Consider the following 24674-nt stretch of genomic DNA (forward strand, 5'->3'; position numbering starts at 1 on the left):
GAAAAGGAGAGGCAAACACTCTGGTGATAGGATTTTAATTTTAAGTTTATTAAGATGTGTTTAGTGGCCTAACATATGATCTATCCTGGAAAATGTTCCACGTGCACTTCAGAAGAATGTGTATTCTGTTATTTCTGAATGGAATGTTGAGTATATAACTGGTTTACTATGCCATTTCAGGTCATTATTTCCTCTGGATGATCTTTTGAAAAACTATTACTTTCTTTATAACAAGTTATAATGAGGACTAGTGGATTTTAGGGCACTAAGGAAATTCAAAATCTTTTTTTAAACTGTACTAAATATTTGAGAATTAAAGTTGTAAGCAATTTACAAATATTCCCCTTTTGCTATCAATTAATGAAAAGCCCTCCATTTAGTGACAAAATTTAAGTTTTTAAATTTATATTGCAAGTATGTTTTTGACTGGCCTTCTCTGTGCTATGAAAAATAGATTATCAAGCCAAGTTTATCTTCCCTTTTCTTTCACCTCAAAATGTCCTCTGTACTATGGTTTTTTAAACTTTAGCATGCATCTGAATCTCCTGGAGAGCCTGCTAAAACATAGATTGCAGGGTTCTACTCCAAGTTTCAGGTTTAATAGAACTGTTGTAGAGCTTATTAATTTGCATTTCTTACAAGTTCCTGATAATTTTGATATTCTTTATCTGGATACCAAACTGAGAACCACTCATCTAGGATTATACTAAGTTACTCTCCTTCAGTTTAAGAGAAATAAATAGCACTTCTCTCCAACAAATTTTACTTTGTACTCTTGATTCCATCTTCATCTCTATCACACAATTATTTCCTCTGTTTGCAGCTCTCCAATCTCTGTATGCACTGACTTCCTCCATGCTGCTTTCCTGATGAGTAAACTTCAATTTTTAAAAACACAAAACAAGGGCACCATCTAACTACCATTTTTGTCTCATGAATTACCTGTTCACTGCCAAATTTCTAGACAAAATATCCTTGAACCAGAACCTCTGCATGCTCTTGCTTTTCTTCATTACTTGGACCATCTCTGAATCAATTTAGAGTCCCAGCAGGAAACAGGTAGCACTCTCAACTTAGGTAAATTATTAATAAACCTATAAAAGTGTCAGCAGGATATAGGGAAACTACAATGGATACTGCAGTAACCTGAGCTAGAAACAATGAGATCATCCTGTCATTCCTAGATCTGAATGAGAGGAAGCAACACTTAACAGAATCTGAAGAACGCTCCATGGGAACAAGTTGCCTAATAGGATTTATGACCTTCTGGCGAGTAGGGTAGCCCATAGCAATACCATGTAGGCAGGAGACAGGAAAAAACAAACAAAACAAAACAAAACAAAACAAAACAAAACAAAAAACTGTTCAGACTCTTTCCTCCTGTCAATATGCCAATATTATACTAGTTGCTCCAAACTAGCTAAAGTAACCAGAAGCTAGAAGGAAAATGAGCTAGCTGATAAAGTTCTAGAGTTCAACCTCACAAAGACAGAATAGTGGAGAGAATAGAGAATGGATCTGAGGTGCAAATAGATGATATCCAGCACAGCCCATACCTTTTGATTTTTAGCTTCTATTCTTGTCCTTTATTTTGGTAACAATTTCTGTTCTCAACACAGAAAACAAAATCCTATAAGCTGCCATTTCAGATGATGTCAAATTCATTCATATTCTTCTCATGAACACATGGAGCAATCTCTAAGATTCTACATGATAAAATACATCTAAATAAATTAATAAATTTAAAAGGATTGAAACAATACAAATAGGTTCTCCAAATTTAACAAAATTAAAACAGAAATAAACAACAAAAGGATACTGGAGAAATTCCTGAATATTTTAAAATTAAACAATATACTTTTAAATAATCCACAGTTCAAAAAAGAAATCAAAAGGAAATTTTAAAATTTTTGAATGAAAATGAAAACATACTCGGTGGGGGTTGTTCGCCCCGTGGCAGCTCTGGGACCCTGGAGTCAGCTCCCGCAGTAACTCCGTACCCACCATTTGCTTCAACGTGGATGGAACTGGAGGGTATTATGCTGAGTGAAATAAGTCAATCGGAGAAGGACAAACAGTGTATGTTCTCATTCATTTGGGGAATATGAATAATAGTGAAAGGGAATATAAAGGAAGGGAAAAGAAATGTTGGGAAATATCAGGAAGGGAGACAGAACATAAAGACTCCTAACTCGGGGAAACGAACTAGGGGTGGTGGAAGGGGAGGAGGGCGGGTGTTGGAGGGGAATGGGTGACGGGCACTGAGGTGGACACTTGACGGGATGAGCACTGGGTGTTTTTCTGTATGTTGGTAAATTGAACACCAATAAAAATTAATTAAAAAAAATAAAAAAATAAAAAAAAAAGAAAAAAAGAAAATGAAAACTACAAAAATTAATGTGCTAAATGGTAAATTTATAGCTTTAAGTGCCTATTACTTGGAAAAAAGAAAGCTCTTAAAATCAGTAATCTAGGGTTAAACATCTAGCAAAAGAACAATAAATTAAAGCTAAAGCAAGCAGAAAAAGGGAAATAATGAACATCAAGGTTAAAACCAATGGGGGAAAAATAGGGAAAGCAATCAATGAACCCCAAAGTTGATTCTTTGAATAGATTAACAAAATTAATATATCAAGGGAAGAAAGGAAAGAAAACACAGACCCAAAATTGAGAGTGAAAGTGGAGACCTCACCACCAAGCTTATCGAGATTAAAAGGATTAGAAATACTGTGCAGAACTTTATGCCAACAAACCAGGTAATTCAGATAAAGTCCTAGAGATATAAATTATTGAAACTGACCCAAGTAGGGGCACCTGGGTGGCTCAGTGGTTGAATATCTGCCTTTGGCTCAGGTGGTAATCTGGGGTGCTGGGATTGAGTCCCACACTACACTCCCTTCGGGGAGCCTGCCTCTCCCTCTGCCTATGTCTCTGCCTCTGTCTGTGTCTCTCATGAATAAAGAAAATCTTAAAAAAAAAAAAAATGACTCAAGAAGACATTAAAAAAAAAATCCTGTAATAAGCCTGTAATATGTAGAGAAATACTGTATTACTAAAGATTTTCTCAGAAAGAAAAGCCCATATCCAGATGGAAAAAAAGGATAGCAGCTAAGGACTAAAGCAGTGTTTCTTAATGATGTTCTCAACCTTTCAAGAGTTAGTGAGGTCAAAACCATTTTCATAAGTTGTCATTTGTCTCTATCTCAGTTTCTCAAGTTTCTAGACACTATATGACAAAGGACACTGCAACAGAATGAATGCAGAAGCAGCTGGGAGAATTGAGGAGTCCTCTATTAACCCAGACAGCAAAGACCTAAACCTGAAATATGGAGTTATATATTTTTATATATAGAAATATAAAATGATCCAAATCTTATTGTTTTGTAAAATAGTTACATTTCCATTAAAAATGTTATTTAACATGATAGTTTATTATTTTTAAAGGAACTGAATTTTTACAGTTCTCATGTTGCATACATTAAATACAAATATACGTGACACATATAAATAAAAGCTCTCTGGAGTTCTCAATTTTGTATCAGTATAAACCTTTGGTTGTGGGACCAAAAGGTCTGAGCATTTTTGGAAAAAAAGGACATAAAACACAGTAGTAAGTAATGAGAATGAAATGGAAAGGATTAAATAAAAGATAGGAGTTGGACAACCAATAAATTTGGGGGCAAATGAGGAAAGAGATAAAGTAGAATCCAGAAATTTGGCTCAGGGATGCCTGGGTGGCTCAGCGGTTGAGCCTCTACCTTTGGCTCAGGGTGTGATCCCGGAGTGCCGGGACTGAGTCTTGCATTGGGCTTCCTGCATGGAGTGTGCTTCTCCCTCTGCCTATGTCTGTGCCTCTCTCTGTGTCTCTCTCAAGTAAAATCAATCAATCAACTGTATGTATATATGTATGTATGTTTAGCCCAAATGCCATAGAAGAATGACAAATTAAGAGATAAGGAAATAAAAAAAAAGATCAGTGAGTTTGGTGATATCAAGAATTCAGTTTTGACATATATGAAATGCCAGCCAAGCAGCCAAGTAGACATATAAGAAAATAAAATATATAAAGACTAAGATATAGTTTGAAAGTTATGTGTGTAGGAAAGATCAGGTTGTCCTGGCATCTTACATAACTGAGCATCACTTCAAGCAAATAAGATATTCATAACCATAAATCTTGGATCACTTTTCCCTAATTCCTTGGTGGATGATTGTTATGTTTCTTCTGAAAAGCTCTCTTAAATGGACAATTCTGGAAGCGTCTGGGTTATACATTTATCTTCTCTAAGTGCTTTTTTATATTTTCTCAGTCTCAGTTAAATTACTATAGACCATTAACAATTTCTAAGAGGCCCAGCTTTAGGGGAATCAGACTGAAAAGACAAACTTCACTCTCATTAGTCACTTTCTCTGGAGTTTACTTTCTTTTTTTTTTTTTTTTTAATGAAACAGCTATTAATGCCCTTATCATGAGCAAACACATATATTCCAACCTCCAAAACAGTTACAGAACAAACCTAGATACTGACTAGCAGTATTTCTCAACTGTCTGTCATTCCTATATAATATAAAGTAGAAATATCTTAAACTTCTTTTAAAAGACATCCATTTTGAACTTTGAGAGGTCCTAAATCCTACTATTCTGACAAAAATATTTACTTTTACTTTGATTGGTAGACTTATCAATTTTCCAAGTTTTCAGGATATTTTTATTTTACACCTCCACCTCCATGTAACCATCACATTCCCAGGCTAAAGAGTTCTATGACTGTTGTGGTCAATCTTAAAATCTTCTTCACCTCCCCGATCCTTTAAATTGACAATTTCTAGATTTTCTTCAATTCTATTAAGTCTTGAAGTCAAGAGATTAAAGATACATTAATTATTACAGGCAAAATAATATTGTTAGCAGAAAAAATCCCATCACTTTCCCAGGCTTTTTGGCAGCAAAGTATTAGGTTACTATCTTTATGGAATTATTAATGAAGAGTTATAGTGTATAGCAGTGCTTATCTTTCATTGTACTAGCAAAAGAATTCTTTTTCTCCCAATGAAATTTTATACAATACCTCACTATATAAAATGGGCCATAAAGTGCAATGCTCTGATGTTTGTAAAGACTTAAAGCCTCCAGAGGCTCAGTCAGCCCTTTTTCCTCCTTCACAACCCATCCAAAAAAAGGCTCTTTAGGGTGCTTCCCAGGCAACATGGAATGCACTGTGAAAACCATCATTTTAAAGCATCATTAAATGTTAAAGATGCCAATATGGATTTAGAATCAAAGCTTCACATGAAATAAAGCAATTACTTCAGAAGGCCTCTTTACTGCAACTTCAACAAAACTTTATAAAATCCATTTCTTCTCAAAAATAACATAAAACTTTTCACAGATGCATCCTCAGAAAACTGCCTTTCTTAAGCAGTGAAGGAATGAACATAGCATCACTTTAAACAATACTGGTTATAGTACAGTAGATCAGGAGGTCTACTGTAACTCCTCTTATGGTAGATGTCAATATAGTATATCAAAGACACATTAACAGTAAAATGGATCAAGATTATTTTTTATTGCACATGTGCTTACAAATTTGCTGTTTTAAGTATAGCTAAATCTCAAGTATTAAGTTAGTTTCAGCCATATTTCCATCAACTGAATTAAAGCAGTGAATTGCCTATATATTCCCTTAAGATTATGTTTCAGAAACTGGAACATTAACCTTCCCAATTTGTCTAGTTTATTGGAGCACATATTTAACATTTGTTTTTTAAAAATTTAACTACTCAAAACCAAATAGCATACAATAAAGAAAACAATGTTTATGTCTATTCATATAACTCAAGCTCAGAGAACTTCTGATTACATAATATGGTAAAGGGTCTTCAAAACTATTCAATTCTTCTTTGTATAATTTTGGAAATTTTAATATTTTGAGAAATTGATTCTCTCATAATCAGACTTTTATAAAGTTTCCCCTCCCCACCAAAAAACAACCCACAATGACTCCAAATTTAATAAAGGAACCATTATCTTGGACTAAGCTTCAAAATAGTATTCACATTCTCTATTCACTGTACTCCACAGTTTAATGCAAAATGCAAAATGTGCTATACAAATCGAAATAATATGGCATTTGAGCAGTCCATGCTTTAAACAGACCTTGAAACATTGATAGCCTGATCAAAAGAAACACAAGAATGAAAACAACTACTGCAAATGCAAAATTTTGGCCATTAATGGATTAGAGTAATGGCTGATGCTCCTAATAAGCTCATCAATATGATATAAAAAACAAAGAAGAGTAACAACAGACATTTGGCAAAACCTTCTAAATTATTTATCCCAAATTCTCAAACGGAATTTTTAATGCCTCACTCTTAAATTTTACACTTCAATCATTCATGTTTTCCTTTTCAGACTGTTAAGAAATAATTCTACTTAAACTTTTAACCTATTTATCCTCTCACACATTTTTACATAAAAAATTACTAAAATCACAATTCTGTGGTATCTGTTTATAATCAAACATACACCTAAACTGCAGTAAAGAAATTAGATCCTTTCTTATTCTATCTAGAAAGATGTTTCCGAATCTCTAAGAACTCTTTTCCACAGCTCTTCTTTGTAACAACCATGATTTATGAAAATTGCATTTCAACTCCATAGCAAATTAACATCCATGCTTATTCCACATAGGTACTGCTAGTGGTCCCTGTGGTGTCCTTTCAACAATAACAAACTCATCAGGGTTGCCAAATGCCTCATAGAAAACCAATAAATCTTGTATTGCACGCTCTTCAATCTGAAAAAAAAGGTGAAAAAAAAGATCCTTTAATCTTTTAGCAAGATTATATTAGCTTTCCAATTTCCTTTTGTGGAAGTACAACTTTATATGAGTACAATGCAGCAGAATTAAATGAGGTATCCTGCTATCCCCTAGGCAAGTAGAAGAAGGCTTAAGGCCTGAAGAATAATCAGATACCCATCCTCCTTTGAATTTTAATCTTGAGCAGAAAGAAAAAAACCCTGAAAATAGTTGTTGGAATCCATTTATTCCAATAACTTCAGGAAGATGCTTTCTGCTACATAAGTCTTCTAACTCTCCAGGGCAACTATGGGTCTTATCTATTTCCAAGCCTGGCTCTCTGGTCTTTCAAGTAAATCTCAAATTTTAGCATCCCTTGATAATTTATCTTTCCTTGAACTAGTCAAAATTGGTATCTGTGGCTTACAACCTAAGGACACTTTCTGATACAGAAGCACCAGATAACGCCAAGTTTGTTACTAATCATTCATTCATTCATTCATTCATTTATTCATTTTATTTATTTATTTATTTTTTTTTTTTTTGAGAGCAAATGCGAGTGCAGCGGGAAGGGTGTAAGAGAGAGAGAATCTTAAGCAAGCTCCACTGCCCAGCGTGGAGTCAGAAAGGGGGCTCAATCTCATGACCCTGAGATCATGACCTGAGCTGAAATCAAGCGCTGCATGCTTAACTGACTGAGCCACCAGGTGCCCCTATTGATCACTTAAAAAAAAAAAAAAGCCTTGTGACAATTTATTCATTCTACATTAACCTAAATTCCTTCAATTAATACTCATTGAGCACCTCAGTTTTGTTTTATAGTACATTTTAACACAATAAATATATGTACCTTTGCAATGAAAATAAACATAATTTTCTTAAGATGAAATGTAGTGTAGTTCTTCCCTAAATTAAGTCCATAAAAGCATATTACTTACCTGAATCAAAGCCAAGGGTTTTTCTCGACTTCTGATTAAAGCTGCTTCCTGCTGTAATTCTTCTTCTACAATAGATGCAAAAGTGACTGGAGCTACCACAGGAGGAGCAGTCAATGAAGAAGACAGCCAGGGACTGAAAGAATAGTAACAATGAGCTCTCATTATCTTCCCAAATTCTTGCATGTAAATTCTCCTCTGAAATAGTCTTCAACAGTGTTACACTTTTTCCCAACAACCTTTATAATATGAGGGGACTTGAAAGCTTTTGCCTTCTTTTTATAGAATAGTAAGGTTAAGAAACAGAGGAAAGGAGAGCTAATATTTTATTTGGATCAGTGCTAAAAAGAATACTTTAGAAAACACCAAAAGGCTGGATGGAGCAAAAATGATATAACTAAACAGAAAGGTAACTCAAACTGTGGAGCAGACAGTAGTCAGCTAACACATTCTTTTTTTTTTTTTTTTTAATTATTATTTATTTATGATAGTCAGAGAGAGAGAGAGAGAGGCAGAGACACAGGCAGAGGGAGAAGCAGGCTCCATGCAGGGAGCCCGATGTGGGGACTCGATCCCGGGTCTCCAGGATCGCGCCCTGGGCCAAAGGCACGCGCCGAACCGCTGCGCCACAGGGATCCCCCAGCTAACACATTCTATTCAATATCATACTACTCCCAATTTCTTAATATTATCTTTCAGTGCTAAACAACAGCCTAGCTTTTGATGCTCCAAAGCTAATCAATAAGCCTTACTTGGGACTGTCTAGAAGTGGTAAATCTGAAATATGGTTGCCTTCTGGTCCTGGGGTACCATGAGGGGAGCATCTGCAAAACAAATGCCAAAACTGGAGATTAAAATTTCTACTAATATTAGTAAAACTGTTTATTCATAGAAATACAGAGGACGAATTATAAGTCCTGACACAGGATTACAAGTTAATGTGTGGAATCAGACTTACTTTTAAAATTTAAGTTAAAAAAAAAAAAGTCCACAGGTATATAAACCCTAATAATATTCATAGAACCATTTATTATTATCAAACATACATTAGGAAATACAGAAAACTTTGTAAATTAAGTTTTTTTCTTTTTTTTTTTAATTTTTTATTTTTTTTTTATTTATTTATGATAGTCACAGAGAGAGAGAGAGAGAGGCAGAGACACAGGCAGAGGGAGAAGCAGGCTCCATGCACCGGGAGCCCGACGTGGGATTCAATCCCGGGTCTCCAGGATCGCGCCCTGGGTCAAAGGCAGGCGCCAAACCACTGCGCCACCCAGGGATCCCTGTAAATTAAGTTTTACATTAAAAATTGTTTATGAATAAAAGTGAAAAATTAGCACTAAGTTTTAAAATACATACAAACTGAATAATTAGCCAAATTTTGTGAGCAACTAATATAGTAAATACTTTGATAAGCCAGGAATTATAGGATAGAAATATATGATTACTATGTTCTAAGAACTCACAAACTAAGTGAGGAAACAATATATAAAATGACGTAGCAGAAAATAATTTAAGATACGATCTAACAGGGGCACCTGGGTAGCTCAGTGGTTGAGTAGGACAAAGGCAGATGCCTTTGTCTCAGGTGGTGATCCTGGGGTCCTAGGATCGAGTCCCACACCAGGCTCCCTGTGAGGAGCCTGTTTCTCTCTCTGCCTATGTCTCTCTGCATCTCTCATGAATAAATAAAAATCATTAAAAATAAAAAAAAGATAAACTATCTAACAAGGCTATAGAAATCAAAAAAGATCTGATCATTTGAGAGGGCCTCATGGAGAAGACAATAAAAGAGGTGTAGGATGAGGGGGCAGAAGTATTCGTGTAAGAGAAATAATTAAAGGTACTATAGAGACTGACCTAAATGTGGAATTTTACAGCTAAAAATACCCAGAGATTATCTGGATTAATCCAATCCCCTCTTTCAGAATGAGCAAACTTAGGCCTAGACAGGGTTATCAGAAAGTCAGAGAATGAACAAATAGCACCTAAAACACTGACTTCCTGATTCATTTATGGAGTTGCTAGGTATGTGTAGCACTATGGTGCTAAAAATCAGGCTGATTAAAATTCAGTCTCTTCTCCTCTAAAAATACTGGGGGGAGAGGTTTAAAAATCTATTTATAAACAATAATAAAAAATGTGAGATAAAACAATTGATACCTGTACCACTACGTACAAAGTAATATGAATTAACAGGAGATACTGACATAATATGGATGAGGGTACATGCTCTTGGCTTCACTGGGGAAATGGCATCAAAGCTGAGAGTGGCAGTGAAATAGCGTTTTTGGTTGTACAAATGAATGGAATGGTAAAAGCCACCAAAGCCTTTTCAATAAATAGGATAGGATTAAGAGTTTGGAAGGGATTAAAAGAGAAATAAAGTTAAAATGAACCAGTAGGCCAAGAGTACCAAATGCACTGAAAGCTAAAACGTTTAGACCTAATGTGTGGGCAAATAAATTTACTGAGAGTATTTTTATATACATATCTCATTTAATCTTTGCAATACTCTATTAAAAACCATGTATTATTTCCATTACACTGATTAGAAAATTAGGCTCAAAGAATATTATATAATTGTCCGATTCACAGATTGCCTAAGTAGAGACAGAACTCAAAGCAGGTCTTTTTTACTCAGAGTACAGTATGTTTTCCATTATCACAAACCTGCCTTTATTTCTATTATTCCTCTTAGTTTAGAATACATTCCACTATAAATGTCTTCTTATTCTTTAAGGACTAGCTCAAATATCACCTTCTCTCTCTTCCTACAGCATTTCAACTACTATTATAGAGCTTCACACACAGTAATTATTGCTTACATGTCTATCTTAACTACCAGACTAGTCTCTCAAGGTACGGCACTGTGCGTCATTCTTGCTTGTATCTCAGTGTCCAACAGAACACCTGGCACATAGTTGTTTGTAAAAATATAATTAAAGTATAAACAACAGGGGCGCCTGGATGATTCAGTCAGTTAAGCATCTGCCTTTGGCTCAGGTCATGACCCCAGGGTCCTGGGATCACACCCTGCATCAATCAGGCTCCCTGTTCAGTAGAGAGCCTGCTTCTCCCTCTCCCTCTTGTTGCTCCTCCTGCTTGTGTGCTCTCTCTCTCCCTCTCAAATAAATAAATATTTTAAAAAATAACAGTAAGAAAGCCAAAGGATTTTAAGTATGAGATAAAAGCAGGATTTTTTTTAAAGTTCCTTATTCCTTTGAATTACTGATAACTTCTTTCTTCTAGATGTTAGGTACTGAAATACAAAATGAAATGAAAGGTATAGCTATAGGTTTTTAGTTTTAAGTTTTAGGACTTGAAATCTACTGTGTGCTTGACCTATGACCTCCAAAATAAAGAGATATCCCCAGGATAAAGTAGAAGACTTCCAACCAGGAGAAAAATGAAGCTAAGGAGATAAATTAGAAAGCTACTGGAGTGTTACAAGATGATGGAAACCTAGACTAGAATAACTACAAAATAAATGGGAAAATTTTTACATTCTGATGAAAGAGAGAGCTACCTTAGAGACTAAATGTAAATTCCCATGGTTTAAGTTCCCTGAAGTCCTTAAAAAAAATAAAGAAAGAAAAAAAAAAGGAAAGAAGGAAATTAGGGAAAGAAAGCATCCTAAAGTCAGTCCAAAGCTATAGATTAGAGGCCTTCTAGGCACTAAAGCATAACATGGAATAAACACAAACATAGATAATGACTTAAGTGGTGCTCAAAAATCTCTCTGGTATCTGGGGATTGGCTAAAAGTGTTTGACACTTTCAAAGAAATAGAAAAATACTGTGGAATCTATTATTAAGTAAGAAGCCGCAACTACAAGCTGTCTGTGAAAGTGATATGGTACTGGCTAGAACAAATTGAGTATCAGGATTAAAGTATTTTATATAGGCCTTATTAAACCAAAGTTAAGCAATCAGAGCTTAAGTATAACTTACCTGTATAATCTATAATTTATAGAGTACTTCCATATATATTATCAGATATAAGCCATAATAAACCTGTATGATAGGCATTATTGTTCTTATTTCATATTTGATAAAACTGGTTCAGAAAAGTTCAGAGGACTACTGTGTCAGACTGAAACTCAAATCTGTTTCATAAGATTGTAATCCCAGAAGTCTTTCCATGGATAATCTCATTAGTTATAAATTTACCCCAACAACTGAAGCTCCATGAAAATTTCATCTTAAAATAAAACTATTAAATAGAGCTATGATTAAACAAATATCAAAAACATGCTAAGCTTTCAGATAATAAATACAGCATTATTAAGCTGTAGGTATTTGCAAGACAGAAATAGACATCTCAATAGACAATCTATAAAACTTAGCCTTCTGAAAAAATCATTTAGAGATTTTTGTTCAAACTGAACATTAATCTTACTAAGTTTAGACTTTGAGAATAAATAACTTCTTATATAGCTGACTTTTAATTTTTTTTAAAGAATCCTGTATTAGCTTAATTACAAAGTTTTTAAGTATAGAACTTATATAATAATTTTTTGTCTCACAAGCAGTTTTCCTTACCAATAAGAAACACAAGATCGGTTTCTGCCCAAGAATTACATAAAAGGGTGTTTAAGTGGAAGGAAAATGAAAGAAAATGCATGAAAATGAAAAAGAACACATAAGTAACATACATAAGTTCCACAAATCTCTTTACATTTTAACATCCCCAAATAACAATGGCATTCCTGGACTTCCCTAGCTTTGAGGGAAAAATTACATTTTCTACAATTAAAACAAGAATATATGATTTAAGGAACTTCTAAAATGAGCTCCATTACACTTGCCACACAAATTCCCTAAATATCACAGCATTTCTGTCTTCTAGCTGTAATTCTATTTCCTCTATTTAATTTACACTGCCTCTTCTCTTTTAAAAATCCTATCCTAAGTTCAAAAGCTTATGGCAATGAAATAGATCAATATTTTTCTAATACTATTCATACGGCCATACATATAATGATCAAATATTTGGCACTAATTAAGAAAAGTGTTTATAAACTATTCCTCAAGCCCTTCTTCAATTAGATTTTTCCTGATAATTCCAGCCCATGGTCATTTCTTCCTCTCTGAACCACTCATCTGACACTTAAATCATATATTGCCTTGTGACTTAATACTCTTACGTTATATTGCAATATCATTCTTGACCTTTCATTTAACTTTCATGTGTGCCCCCTTAGACTTACCAACTAGATTTCAAACACATTTAAGGGACTAGGCCTATATATAACACTTTTATATATACACCTAATAGAAGCTAGCAGAATGTTGTGCAAATATAATTTGGTGATTATACTTTTATTATTTCCTTTTTATATCTCACTTATGATTACACATTTTCACAATGAAATTAAAAAATTAAAATGAAAGTCACGCTATTTCCCTTCTCAGTGATCAAATGGTAATACACAGTGATCAGTGATAACATACAGCTATTTAAAACATTAACTTCCATGCTATGGCTGTCATGATCATTATTATATACTCCTTTACAATTTCTAAACCGGTATAATAGCAGATGCCACTTTTCACGATTAAGAGCCCTGATGTTATAGCACGCTCTAGTGATCAACTATGAAACCACAGATCTTCAATACTTTAAGACAAAGACTTACCCAAAGTAAGAAATTTTCAATCAATAGTGTTAATATTTAAAATGTAAAAATATTACAAAAATGAACTTAATGTTCATACCTTACAATTTACAAACTTGAAGCATACAATAAAACTTACTCATTAGAAACAACTGTTACCTAAACAGCTACAGTTTTACCTCATTTATTCATCTTGTTCTGAGTATTTATTACATGCTAAAAAATATTCTAAGCATTGATAGTTCAGCGAGAAGCAGAGATCAACCTCTCATTGAGAGGATTCTCTTCTCCTATGCTTTCATTAAACATATAGTTGGTCATTAAAATACTTGTATTGAAACATTAAACAAAGAATCACACTAGTAACTGAAAAGTCCAATGAGTGAGAAGTGCTGTGGGAATTTATCAAAGAAAACTGACTCAGGAAGGGAAGTCTGACTCCAAAAAATACGACTGAATAGAGACGGAAAGAAAAATAAGAGTCAACTAGTCAAAGGGTAGGCAAGTGGCAAGAAATAAATGGCATTTATTTTTTTATTTTTTTTAAATTTTTATTTATCTATGATAGTCACACACAGAGAGAAAGAGAGGCAGAGACACAGGCAGAGGGAGAAGCAGGCTCCATGGACCGGGAGCCCGATGTGGGACTCGATCCCGGGTCTCCAGGATCGCGCCCTGGGCCAAATGCAGGTGCCAAACCGCTGCGCCACGCAGGGATCCCCAATAAATGGCATTTAGAACAAGATAATGAGAATAGAGAGATGTTAAAAGAGGAAGATAAGAGGTTGGCAGAAACCAGACTATGTAAGGCCTTAAAGGCTATATAAGAAATCTAGCTTTTCCCTAAGAGCAGTAAGATCTGCCATTTCAAAGAAGAACAAAACTGGCTCAGTATTTTGGAGGGAAGGAAGAAAGGTTACGGCAAGACCAGTTAGGAGGCTACTCAGGTAGCCCAGGTGAAAGATCACAGTAATCTGAATGAGAGTAAAAACAGTGGAGATAAAATTTAACATATGATTTGAGGAATATTTAAGAGCTAAAACTGGCATGTCCTGATGATAGACTGAATATTAGGAAGATGGAATAGTAAAGACTTTCAAATGCCATTTTCCAAGGAAGGAAACTCAGGAAGAATTTTTTTTTTTTTTAAGATTTTATTTATTTATTCATGAGACACACAGAGAGAGAGGCAGAGACACAGGCAGAGAAAGAAGCAGGCTCCATGTAGGAAGCCCGATGTGGGGACTCAATGTGAGGAACTCAATCTGAGGAACTCCAGGATCACGCCCTGTGCCAAAGGCAGATGCTCAACTGCTGAGCCACCCAGGCGTCCCAGAATGGACTTTTTTTTTTAAAACTAAGCACTATTTTGTTTCCAACTAACCATAAAATATTCCTTCTTCTGAGGCACCTAGGTGGGGCTCAGTTGGTTAAGCATCTGCCTTCAGCTCAGGTCATGATCTCAGGGTACTGAGATTAAGCCCCAAGTGGGGCTCCGAGGTCAGTGGGGAGTCTGCTTCTCCCTCTCCGTCTGCCCCTCCCCCTTCTAGCACATGTGAATTCTCACTCTCAAATAAAGAAATAAAATCTTAAAAAAAAATACACTCCATTCTTTAATGAAGAATTAGACTTCAGGAGTTCATTTAGGCATTTTTTTTTAAATTGAGGTAGAATTGATTACAATGTGGTATTTGTTTTAGGTGTACCTCAGTGATTTAACAATTCTATACACTATGCTATGCTTAACCACAAGTGTAGTCACCATCTACCACCATACGTTATTACATATTACTGACTATATTCCCTATGCTGAATTTCTTATCCCCATGACTTATGTATAACTGGAAGTTTGTATCTCTCAATACCCTTCACCTATTTTGACCATCCTCCCAACCCCCTCCACTCTGGCAACCACAAACCTACCCATTCTCTCTATTTATAGACAAAAATGTTTTTGCTTGTTTCTTTTGTTAGATTCCACTTACAAGTGAAATTATATGGTATTTGTCTTTCTCTGACTTCACTTAGCATAGTACCCTTTAGGTCCATCTATGTTGTCACAAATGACAAGATCTCATTCTTCTTTATGACTAAGTAATATTCCATCTCTCTCTCTCTCTCACACACACACACACACACACACACACACACACACACTCTATATCTTCTTTATCCATTTATCTATTGATGGACACTTACGCTGCTTCCATATCTTGGCTATCAAAAATGCTGCAATAAATATAGAAGTATGTATATCTTTTTGAATTCATGTTTTCCTTTGGGTAAATGAGGAAAAAAATCAGGAAGTATGGATTGTTTTATGTTTTCTATTTTTGTTTGATTTTATGAAAGAGGTATGAAGAAAACATTGTTTGGTTTTACATGAAGTTAAAGTATTTCTGAATATCCAAGTAGGATGGAGATTTCAAGAAGACAGCTAATTCTGAAGTTCAGATGATAGCTGTGGACAGGCAATATAATTTTTGAGTCTTTAGTGTATAGCTGATAACTGAAAATAGAAGCTCATGAAATGATGTAGAAAGAGTATATAAAGTGAAATGAGAAGATGACCTGTAATTGAACTTCAAGTAAAATGAGTCATATAAAAAGTTCATGGTTTTGGCAAAATGGAGGTCACTGCTGAACTTAGCCTGAACTGTTTCAGTTTAGTAATGGGACTAGAAGCCAGACTGGATTAAGAAGTGATTGGGAGCTGACAGCTCTTTTGAGAAATCTGGCTGTGAAGAGAGTAGGGGATTGGTAATGATAGGACAACTGTTAGAAGAAAGTGCAAGGGATGACTGAAGGATTCATTACCTCACCCAGACCACATGATAGAGATCTAAGCATATTCAAAACAAGATGGGAGGTATCCACCTAAAAGGACAATGTTGACTATCAACAAGAAAACAGAGGGACAATTAATAGTGTAAGCCTTTTAGTAAGGCTTTTAAAGAAGAAAGGAATGAAGATACCAGCACAGGTATAAATATGAACCATCAATAGGAAAAGTAATTCTAGTGCAAAACAAGAAAGGAGAAAAAAATGAACAAAAATAGAGGCAGATTTAGGTGTTTCATAGTAAGAAGATAAAGAAGTTATGTGTCTTATTTATTTATTTAAAGATTTTATTTATTTATTCATGACAGACAGAGAGACAGAGGCAGAGGGAGAAGCAGGCTCCATGCAGGGAGCCCGATCTGGGAGATATAGGACTCAATACGGGGACTCCAGGATCATGCCCTGAGCCAAAGGCAGACCCTTAACCGTTGAGCCACCCACATGTTTTTCTATTTAAAAGCATGGTCAGCATCACTCATCACACAACTTATAAAAACCAACAGTATGCCTACATTTCTCTTTTATCAAAAAAGACTACACTATATTCAATTTTTAAAAATATTGTGATAGATGCAGGATCATTATAGAGTAGAACAACAAATTTTTAAAAAACATTTATAAAAAATTTGGAATCAAAAACGTAATGAGATGTACAAATGACTTTTTGAAACGGAAACATTTGTTTAGAATTATATAGAGACATTTTTGAAATAAACATATAATCATAAATGCATGTGTATCTGTACACTGGCACGCAAATGCAGTTGAAAATAAACATTTTTACTGTGCGAATTTAACACTTAAAAAACTACCTGTCACCTAGGAATGGACTAAAATGCCCTTCCCTCAACATCTTTAAGAATACAACTTATAAAATACTAAATAGTTTTACATTGCTTGGGTTCAGTCATTTTCAGTGTATCATAAAATGTTCACCAACTTTTGTTAGTACTTTTATTCTGAAATACATTTTGAATCTAATAAAAATATATAGATTCAAATACTTTTTACACACTGAAGATCACTGGCATGTTAATTTCTGTTGCGAGCTTAATTCATTTCTATATTAATTCAAGAATATAATTTCTTCTGCCATCTCTGTTTAAACAAAAGTGCACTCTTAGAGAATCTTAAATCACAACTATTTCAGAGTTTTCTTAATATTAGACAAATGTTGAAATATATGTTGAGAATATTTTTTCATTATGCTTTATATACTACTTGCTTGGACTGTGTGTGCTCCACGGGCAGGCACTATGTTAATTTTGTTTGCCACTGTAACTCTAGTACCTAGTGTAATGTCTGATACAGAGTAGATAAGTCATTAAATATTTGTCAGTTTTAAGACTACAAATGTCTTATATCACATCTAATTCTACATTTATAACCCTAACAAATCAGCTTTAATATTTTTTCATAAGTAAGCATATAAAAAATTTACCTATTTTATATGTTAGAGTTACACTTAAGATGTTTTATAGTGTTCCACTAATAAAAGTTTTCATAAAGATAGGGAGATAGACCAAATGATTTCTTCAGGTTCTTTCTGATCTTTTGGTTTTCCATATTGTAAATAGAGATCTTTGGTCCAAATGTACATTATCTATAATAAGGCAGCCAGTCACAATATCAACAATGAAAATATGTTTATGTTTAGAGTTCATATAAACCAGTAGTTTCCAGGGTTGTTAGAAGACTTTGACAATTCCCCAGAAGTTGCTTGCAGAGCAGATATGATGAGGTTAAACTATAGTATGATTCCCAGACCCCTCTCTTCTTGATTCAATCAGAGAAATTTATATTAATATGTTTATAATGTTGGAATTGGACATAAGATTTCACTAAAAAAAAGGTTTAGGGAGAAAAAGGTTTAACAAATAGTGAAAAAAGCTTTATCATTATGTAAAATAAAATATTAATCTGGTCACGGCTGACATTTTTAATTATATTTTTGTTTTGTCTGAAATACTTTAGGGATTAATATCTTTGGGAGATGTCATATTAACAAAAATAAGAAAAAAATTCCACTTAGTCAACTAACTTGAAACACAGTTCTTTCTTCCAACACTGGACTATCTAATGCTCCAAGAATGTTCCTTTTTGTACAGTGATTAAGAGAATTTACATACCATGGCAGAAAAACTACTTTATTAGAAAACTGCTTTTAAATTATGTTTAGATTTTCATGTTCCACAGAGGCATTTAAAATATGAAACATCTTTTAAAATACATTAAACTTTAAAAACTAGTATCAAAAATAGTCTAGAGAAAAAACTGGAAACACCCAAAGGTCTATCAATAGATGCAGATAAATGGGTTGTTTTATAACAATGGAATACTACTCAGCAATAAAATGATATGAATTAATGATACACACGGCAACTTGGATGACTCAAAAACTGTATCCTGAGTAAAAGAGAATTTTTAAAAGTACAGACTGAATAATCCTATAGATATAAAACTAGAATATACAAGTTGTCTATACTGACACAAGAAGATTAGTAGTAGCTGCATAGAGAGTAAAATGGGGGAGAGGAAGAGATTACCAAGGCACGTGAGGAAACTTCTGGGAATGATGGTTATAGTCACTGTCTTGAATATAACTAGTAATGGTTTCACAGGTGCATACATATACCAAAACACCAAACTGTATACTTTAAAGCTTAAAAAAAGTAGACCTGTAACTTTTCAATGTAAAAGAATGTGTAAAACTGCCTGATAAATTTTTAAAGATTATTTCAGAATGTCAAACTACTATAGAGCTTTTTAAGGTAAAAAATGTTTATTACCTTTCAACTTTTGATGCCTGAGAATTTTCTATTCCTTTAAAACAAACTTTTTTGACATGATCTCCTGAACTATGGCCAGTAATAGATTTTTTTTCTTCATAGAAATCCCGGAATGACTTGGATGAAACTGAATGTACAGAAGATGCCCTGCAAAGAACAGAGATCATGTTAAAAAGTCCATTTTTTAAAAAGGTCAATGCTAGAAATCACAAGTAGAAAATGGAGAGAATGTATTATCAAAAATTTTACACTGATATTATATAATTAGTTTTTAATGTGATGTTAGATTCTTGCTGTCAGTTGTGAACTCATCAGAATGATGTGATAAAAAAAAAATGGAGACCAATACTGAAGATAACCCAGATGTTGAAATTAGCAATGATATTAAAAACAAGTGTCGTAACTATGCCTCAGGCAACAATAAAAAAAAGCTCAGAATAAATTAAAGAATAAGCTCAGGGAAAAGAAACTATGAAAAAGAACAAAATAGAAGTTCAAGAAGTTTTAATACAATATTTAAAAAACAAAATTCATTGGATGGATGTAACAAACAATTGGAATAGAATCAAGAAAAACTGAAGATAAATCAACAAATTTTTAAATCTGAACAGAGGTAAGAAAAGACTGAAAAAACTTCCACCATGGTGACTTAATCAGATATCAAAAGGTCTACCATAAGTGTAACTGGGAATACCAGGAAGAGAGGTTAGAAATACAGCAGATAAAAATATTTAAAGAAACAGTAGCCAAGCATGCCCCAAATCTGGTGGAAGATATAAATTTAAAGATTCAAGAATTTTAGAAAACCCCAAGGAATATCAATCTAAAGAAAACCATACTTAGGCACATAATGAGCAAACTGCTAAAAACCAAAGACCAAAAGAAAAGCTTGAAAGCATCTTGAAAGAAATACAACACAGTATGAAAACACTTAGCTTATTATTAGAAACAAGGAAAGCCAAAAGACAGTGGAACAACATCTTTAATATGATGAAAGGTAGGAAAAAAACTATTAATCCAGTATTCTATATCCATATTAGTCAACTTGGACAAGGATCCTCTCCAAGTCAGGATCAGAAATGATTACAGTTCTGGCTGAACCTTGATTGCAGCAGTGTGGGAGACATGAGCCAGGGGCACTCATAAGCAATAACTCAGTGAAGCCCAACCTAAAGGAACTATGAGATAATAAACATTGATTGTTTTAAGCTATTTTTTAGGGATAATTTGTTACAAAGTAATAGATAACTAATATAAGATACCACTGGAATTAAAAAGATAATAAAGATTATAAATAACTTTAGGCAAATAAATGACAACTTATATAAAATGGACAAATATCTTGAAAAATATATATATTTTAAAGATTTTATTTATTTATTCATGAGAGACATAGAGAAGCAGAGACATGGAGAGAGAAGCAGGCTCCTCCACTGGAGCCTGACATGGGACTCGACCCTGGGTTTCCGGGACCACACCCTGAGGTGAAGACATACACTCAACCACTGAGCCACCCAGGCATCCCGAAAAAACTATTTATTAAGGGTACCTGGGTGGCTCAGTTGGCTAAGCATCTGACCTCAGATCAGGTCATGATCTCTGGGGTTGTGGGATCAAGCCCCATGCTCAGCAGAGTCTGCTTCCCCATTACATCTCCCTTTGCCCCTCTCCCTCCTTGGACACTCTGAAATAAATCTTTATCAAAGATAAAAATATGAAATAAAAAAGAGACCTATCTCTATTTAAAAAACTGAATTAATCCCACCAGTTTAGAAGTTGACAAATTGATTCTAAAATTTTTATGGGAATACAAAAAAACCTAGATTAGCCCAAGTATTCTTAAAGCAATACAAAATTGGAAGAAGATAAAACAAGTCACAGTAATCAAGACAGAGGCTTAAAAATCCAATCAGTGGAAAAGAATAGAGAGCTCAAATATAGATCCTCACGTATACAATTATTTTAATTTCAATAATTAGTTCCCAAAACAATTCAGTGGCAAAAGTATTTTATCTAAAAACAAATGGTTATAAAAGAAAGAAACCTTCACCTTTATCTCTTATCATATCCTAAAATTAATTCAGGGTGGGTAACAGACCTAATGTAAAAACTATCCTAGAAAAAAACAAAAGACTATCTTCATAACTTGGTGGTAGGCAAAGGTTTCCTTGGGCTTATACTACAGGAATAAACAAATGACGAATTACACTTAACCAAAATTAAAACTTCTGATCAGAAGACATCATTAAGAAATCAGAAAATAACTGCAAAACACTATGTGACAAATGACTTGTACCCAGATTGTAAAAAGAACTAGAACTCAAAACTAAAAAAACCTTAACACATAATAAAAGACAAGGCAATTTCAAAAAGCAAGCAAAAACAATTTGAATAGACACTTCAGAAAGAAAGATATGCTAATGATCAAAAAGCACATTAAAAAGTGCTCAGTATTCATCAGGGAAACACAAAGCCACAATGAGAGGCTGCTATATGCCCACCAAAATGGGTAAAATTAATGGACAATACCAAATGTTGGCAAGAACGTGAAATAACCAGTGCTCTCACATACATTGTTGGTGGGTGGATAAAATGGTACTAATGCTGTGGGGAAAGGTCTGGCAGTTTCTTAGTAAGTAAACATATTTTTCTGTATAATCCAATAATTCTCCCTAATAATTATCCAAGAGAAATTATTTTTTTTATTTTTTTATTTTTTTTTTTTATTTATTCGTGATAGACAGAGAGAGGCAGAGACATAGGCAGAGGAAGAAGCAGGCTCCATGCCCGGGAGCCCGATGTGGGATTCGATCCCGGGTCTCCAGGATCGCGCCCTGGGCCAAAGGCAGGCGCTAAACCGCTGCGCCACCCAGGGATCCCTATCCAAGAGAAATTAAAATATATGTCAATAAAAAGGCCCAAACAAGAATATTAGCAGCAGCTTTACTCATAATAGCCAAAAACTGGAAAGAGACCAGGTGTCCATCAACAGGAATAAACACAAATTGTATATTCATACCTTGGAATACTACTGAGTAATAAAAAGGAATAAACCATTGGCATACACAATCCAGATAAATCTGAAGAACACGTGAATGAAAGAAGCCAGATGGATAAAAGTACATTATGTTTCATTTGCATAATATAAAGTTCTAGAAGAGGTAAAAATAATCTTTGGTCAAAAAAGGAAAAAGTCACAATAGTGACTGACATTGGTATGGAGGAGGGCACCAAGATGAAAGAGAACTTTCTGAAGAAAACTTTCTGGGATAATGGTAATGCCCAGCAATTTATTAAAAAGATAATAAATAATGACCAAGTGAAGTTTTCCCCAGTAATGCAAAGTTGGTCTAACACTCAAAAGAAAAAAAAAAAAATCAGTATGAAACATAAACAGGATAAAGTAGAAAAATCCTATGGAAAAGACTTATGATCCAAAATATGACCAATAACAGGCAAGGACATGCATCCCAAAGATATGAAAATGGCCAATAAGCCCCTGAGAAGTGTAAAATAAACCACACTTACTAGTAGCTAAAATTAAAACAATTACGTGTACCAAATGTTCGAAAGAGTATGGAACAAGAGGAACTCTCATACACTGCAGACAAAAAGTGTAAAATATGAACATTTTGGAACATTGGTGCTTTTCTTATATTATAAAGTCTAACATTCACTTAACATATGATCCAGCAATTCCACTCCTAAGTATTTATCAAGAGATATAAAAACATGTCTATTATGACTTATACATAATCACTTTTTTCATAAAAACATACTAGAAACCAGTATTTCTCAACAAAAAAGGAAGAAATTACTGGTAAATGCAACATGGATGAAGCTCCAAAACTTTAAGTCAAATGACAGAAAGCCAGACATAAAACAGAACATAATGAGCTTACATGCCATTTATATAGTTTGAAAGCAGACAAAAACTAAGTTATAGTGACAGAAAATTTCATCAATGATGGCATAGGTGGAGACTAAGAAAAGGTACTGCAATGAGGGAAATATTTCTTTTTATTTTCACTGGGGTGGTGAATACACAGATGAATGTATTTGTAAAAACTCCTGTATACAAAATTAGTCCACTTACTGCATGTAAATCATATCTTGACAAAGTTATTAAAAAAAAAAACAAACAAAAGGAAATCTGCACTCCTTCTCAAATGACTAAAAGTTGAAAAATGTCAAGTTTTGGTAAAGAGGTGGAAGAAGTACAACTCATACAACGCTGATGAAAATGTTTTGTGATGCCACTAAAAATGAATATATGTATATCTTATTATCCAGTTATTCCTAGTTAAGATACCCAATAGAAATACAAATGTACATTCACCTAAGACATGAACTAGAACATCTATAGCAACACTAATCTAACAGTAAAACAATGAAGATATTCAAATGCTAACAAAAACTGAGTAAGTTGCAGTATATTTACACAATGGAAATTAGCTAGTACTCATCAAAATATGAATTTCATAAATATGTTGAAAAAAAGAAGCCAGACACAATTCTATTTATATACATTAAAAGAAAATCTATGAAAAGAGAAGTCAGGATAGTGGATGATAAAAAAGATAGTGGGTTGCTGCAGGGAGAAGAGGGCATGTAAGGGTGGCAGAGGGGAACTTAGAAGATGATGGTAATGTACTTCTTGATTTGAGTGCTGGTTGTACAGGATGTGTTCAGTTTGTGAAAATTCAGCCTATATATTTATGGTTATTGTACTTTTAAGTGTATATTATGTTTTAATAAAAAGTTACTTAAAATGTTAGCCTGCTTTTACATGATAAACCAGAAGAAATAAAAATTAGGTTGATCTAAATTTACAAAATTAATCACACCCAACATAGCTGTAATACTTTGATAATTAGTTAAAAATGGAATATATTTTAGAATACCAAAAAACAGGCAAAAAATTAAAAATCACCATTACAGACTAATTTAGTTTTCAAAGATTTCATACTCAGAGTTTAATGATTTCAGAATCTTTTTTTTTTTTTTTAAATTTTTATTGATTTATGACAGTCACAGAGAGAGAGAGAGAAGTAGAGACATAGGCAGAGGGAGAAGCAGGCTCCATGCACAGGGAGCCTGACGTGGGATTCGATCCCGGGTCTCCAGGATCGCGCCCTGGGCCAAAGGCAGGCGCTAAACCGCCGCGCCACCCAGGGATCCCCTGATTTCAGAATCTTTTAATTCAACTATCAATATTTTATTTTACAGCCATGCAAAAACAATCTGCAGAGTAATAGGGCTAGACATATAAAGCTCTATTGCTTAGACTGGGTTCAAATTTTGGCTCTGACTTTGGGAAGTTAAGCTTTGTGCTTCAGTTTCCTCATCAATAATACGACAATACTATCTCCATCATCATAATGGTTGTTATGAGGATCAAATGTTAATTTATGGAAAAATACTTAAAACAGTAGCTGACACAGAGAAATGCTATGTAAGTCTTACTATCCATAATTTTCATAGCATTTAACAAAACTGTGATTTAAGAGAAAAAGAAGACATGAACAAAGTTCATGACATGAAGACATATAATCAGTTATAAATAGGCTTAGTATCTCTTTCCTTCTAAAGTAGACTTAGAAAAATTAATTTAAAAAGCTAAACTTTAGTTATTAGTTCTTTTATACACTAGATCTACACCATATCCTTAGATCATTTTCAGAAT

The 24674-nt window shown here is 34.0% G+C and overlaps 1 protein-coding gene across 8 annotated transcripts in view; it reads right to left on the bottom strand.

Annotated features, from left to right (window-relative positions):
- Window positions 1-5548: 5548 nt before the first annotated feature.
- The window catches only part of IBTK (inhibitor of Bruton tyrosine kinase), a 98922-nt gene continuing 79796 nt past the window's right edge, over window positions 5549-24674 (bottom strand). For 4 of the 8 annotated variants that reach the window (XM_026007409.2, XM_026007412.2, XM_026007410.2 and 1 more), the window contains exons 26-29: window positions 18989-19135; window positions 8491-8562; window positions 7742-7874; window positions 5549-6800 (exon numbers count right to left, since the gene is read on the bottom strand). In XM_026007409.2, the coding sequence (XP_025863194.1) occupies window positions 6669-6800; window positions 7742-7874; window positions 8491-8562; window positions 18989-19135 (484 nt within the window). In that variant the 3' untranslated portion in view covers window positions 5549-6668. The remainder of the gene's footprint in view (window positions 6801-7741; window positions 7875-8490; window positions 8563-18988; window positions 19136-24674) is intronic. The other 4 variants (XM_072736061.1, XM_072736046.1, XM_026007413.2 and 1 more) reach the window with 1 other exon arrangement.

The sequence above is a fragment of the Vulpes vulpes genome, chromosome 1 (assembly GCF_048418805.1).
Source record: "Vulpes vulpes isolate BD-2025 chromosome 1, VulVul3, whole genome shotgun sequence".
Lineage (NCBI taxonomy): Eukaryota > Metazoa > Chordata > Mammalia > Carnivora > Canidae > Vulpes > Vulpes vulpes.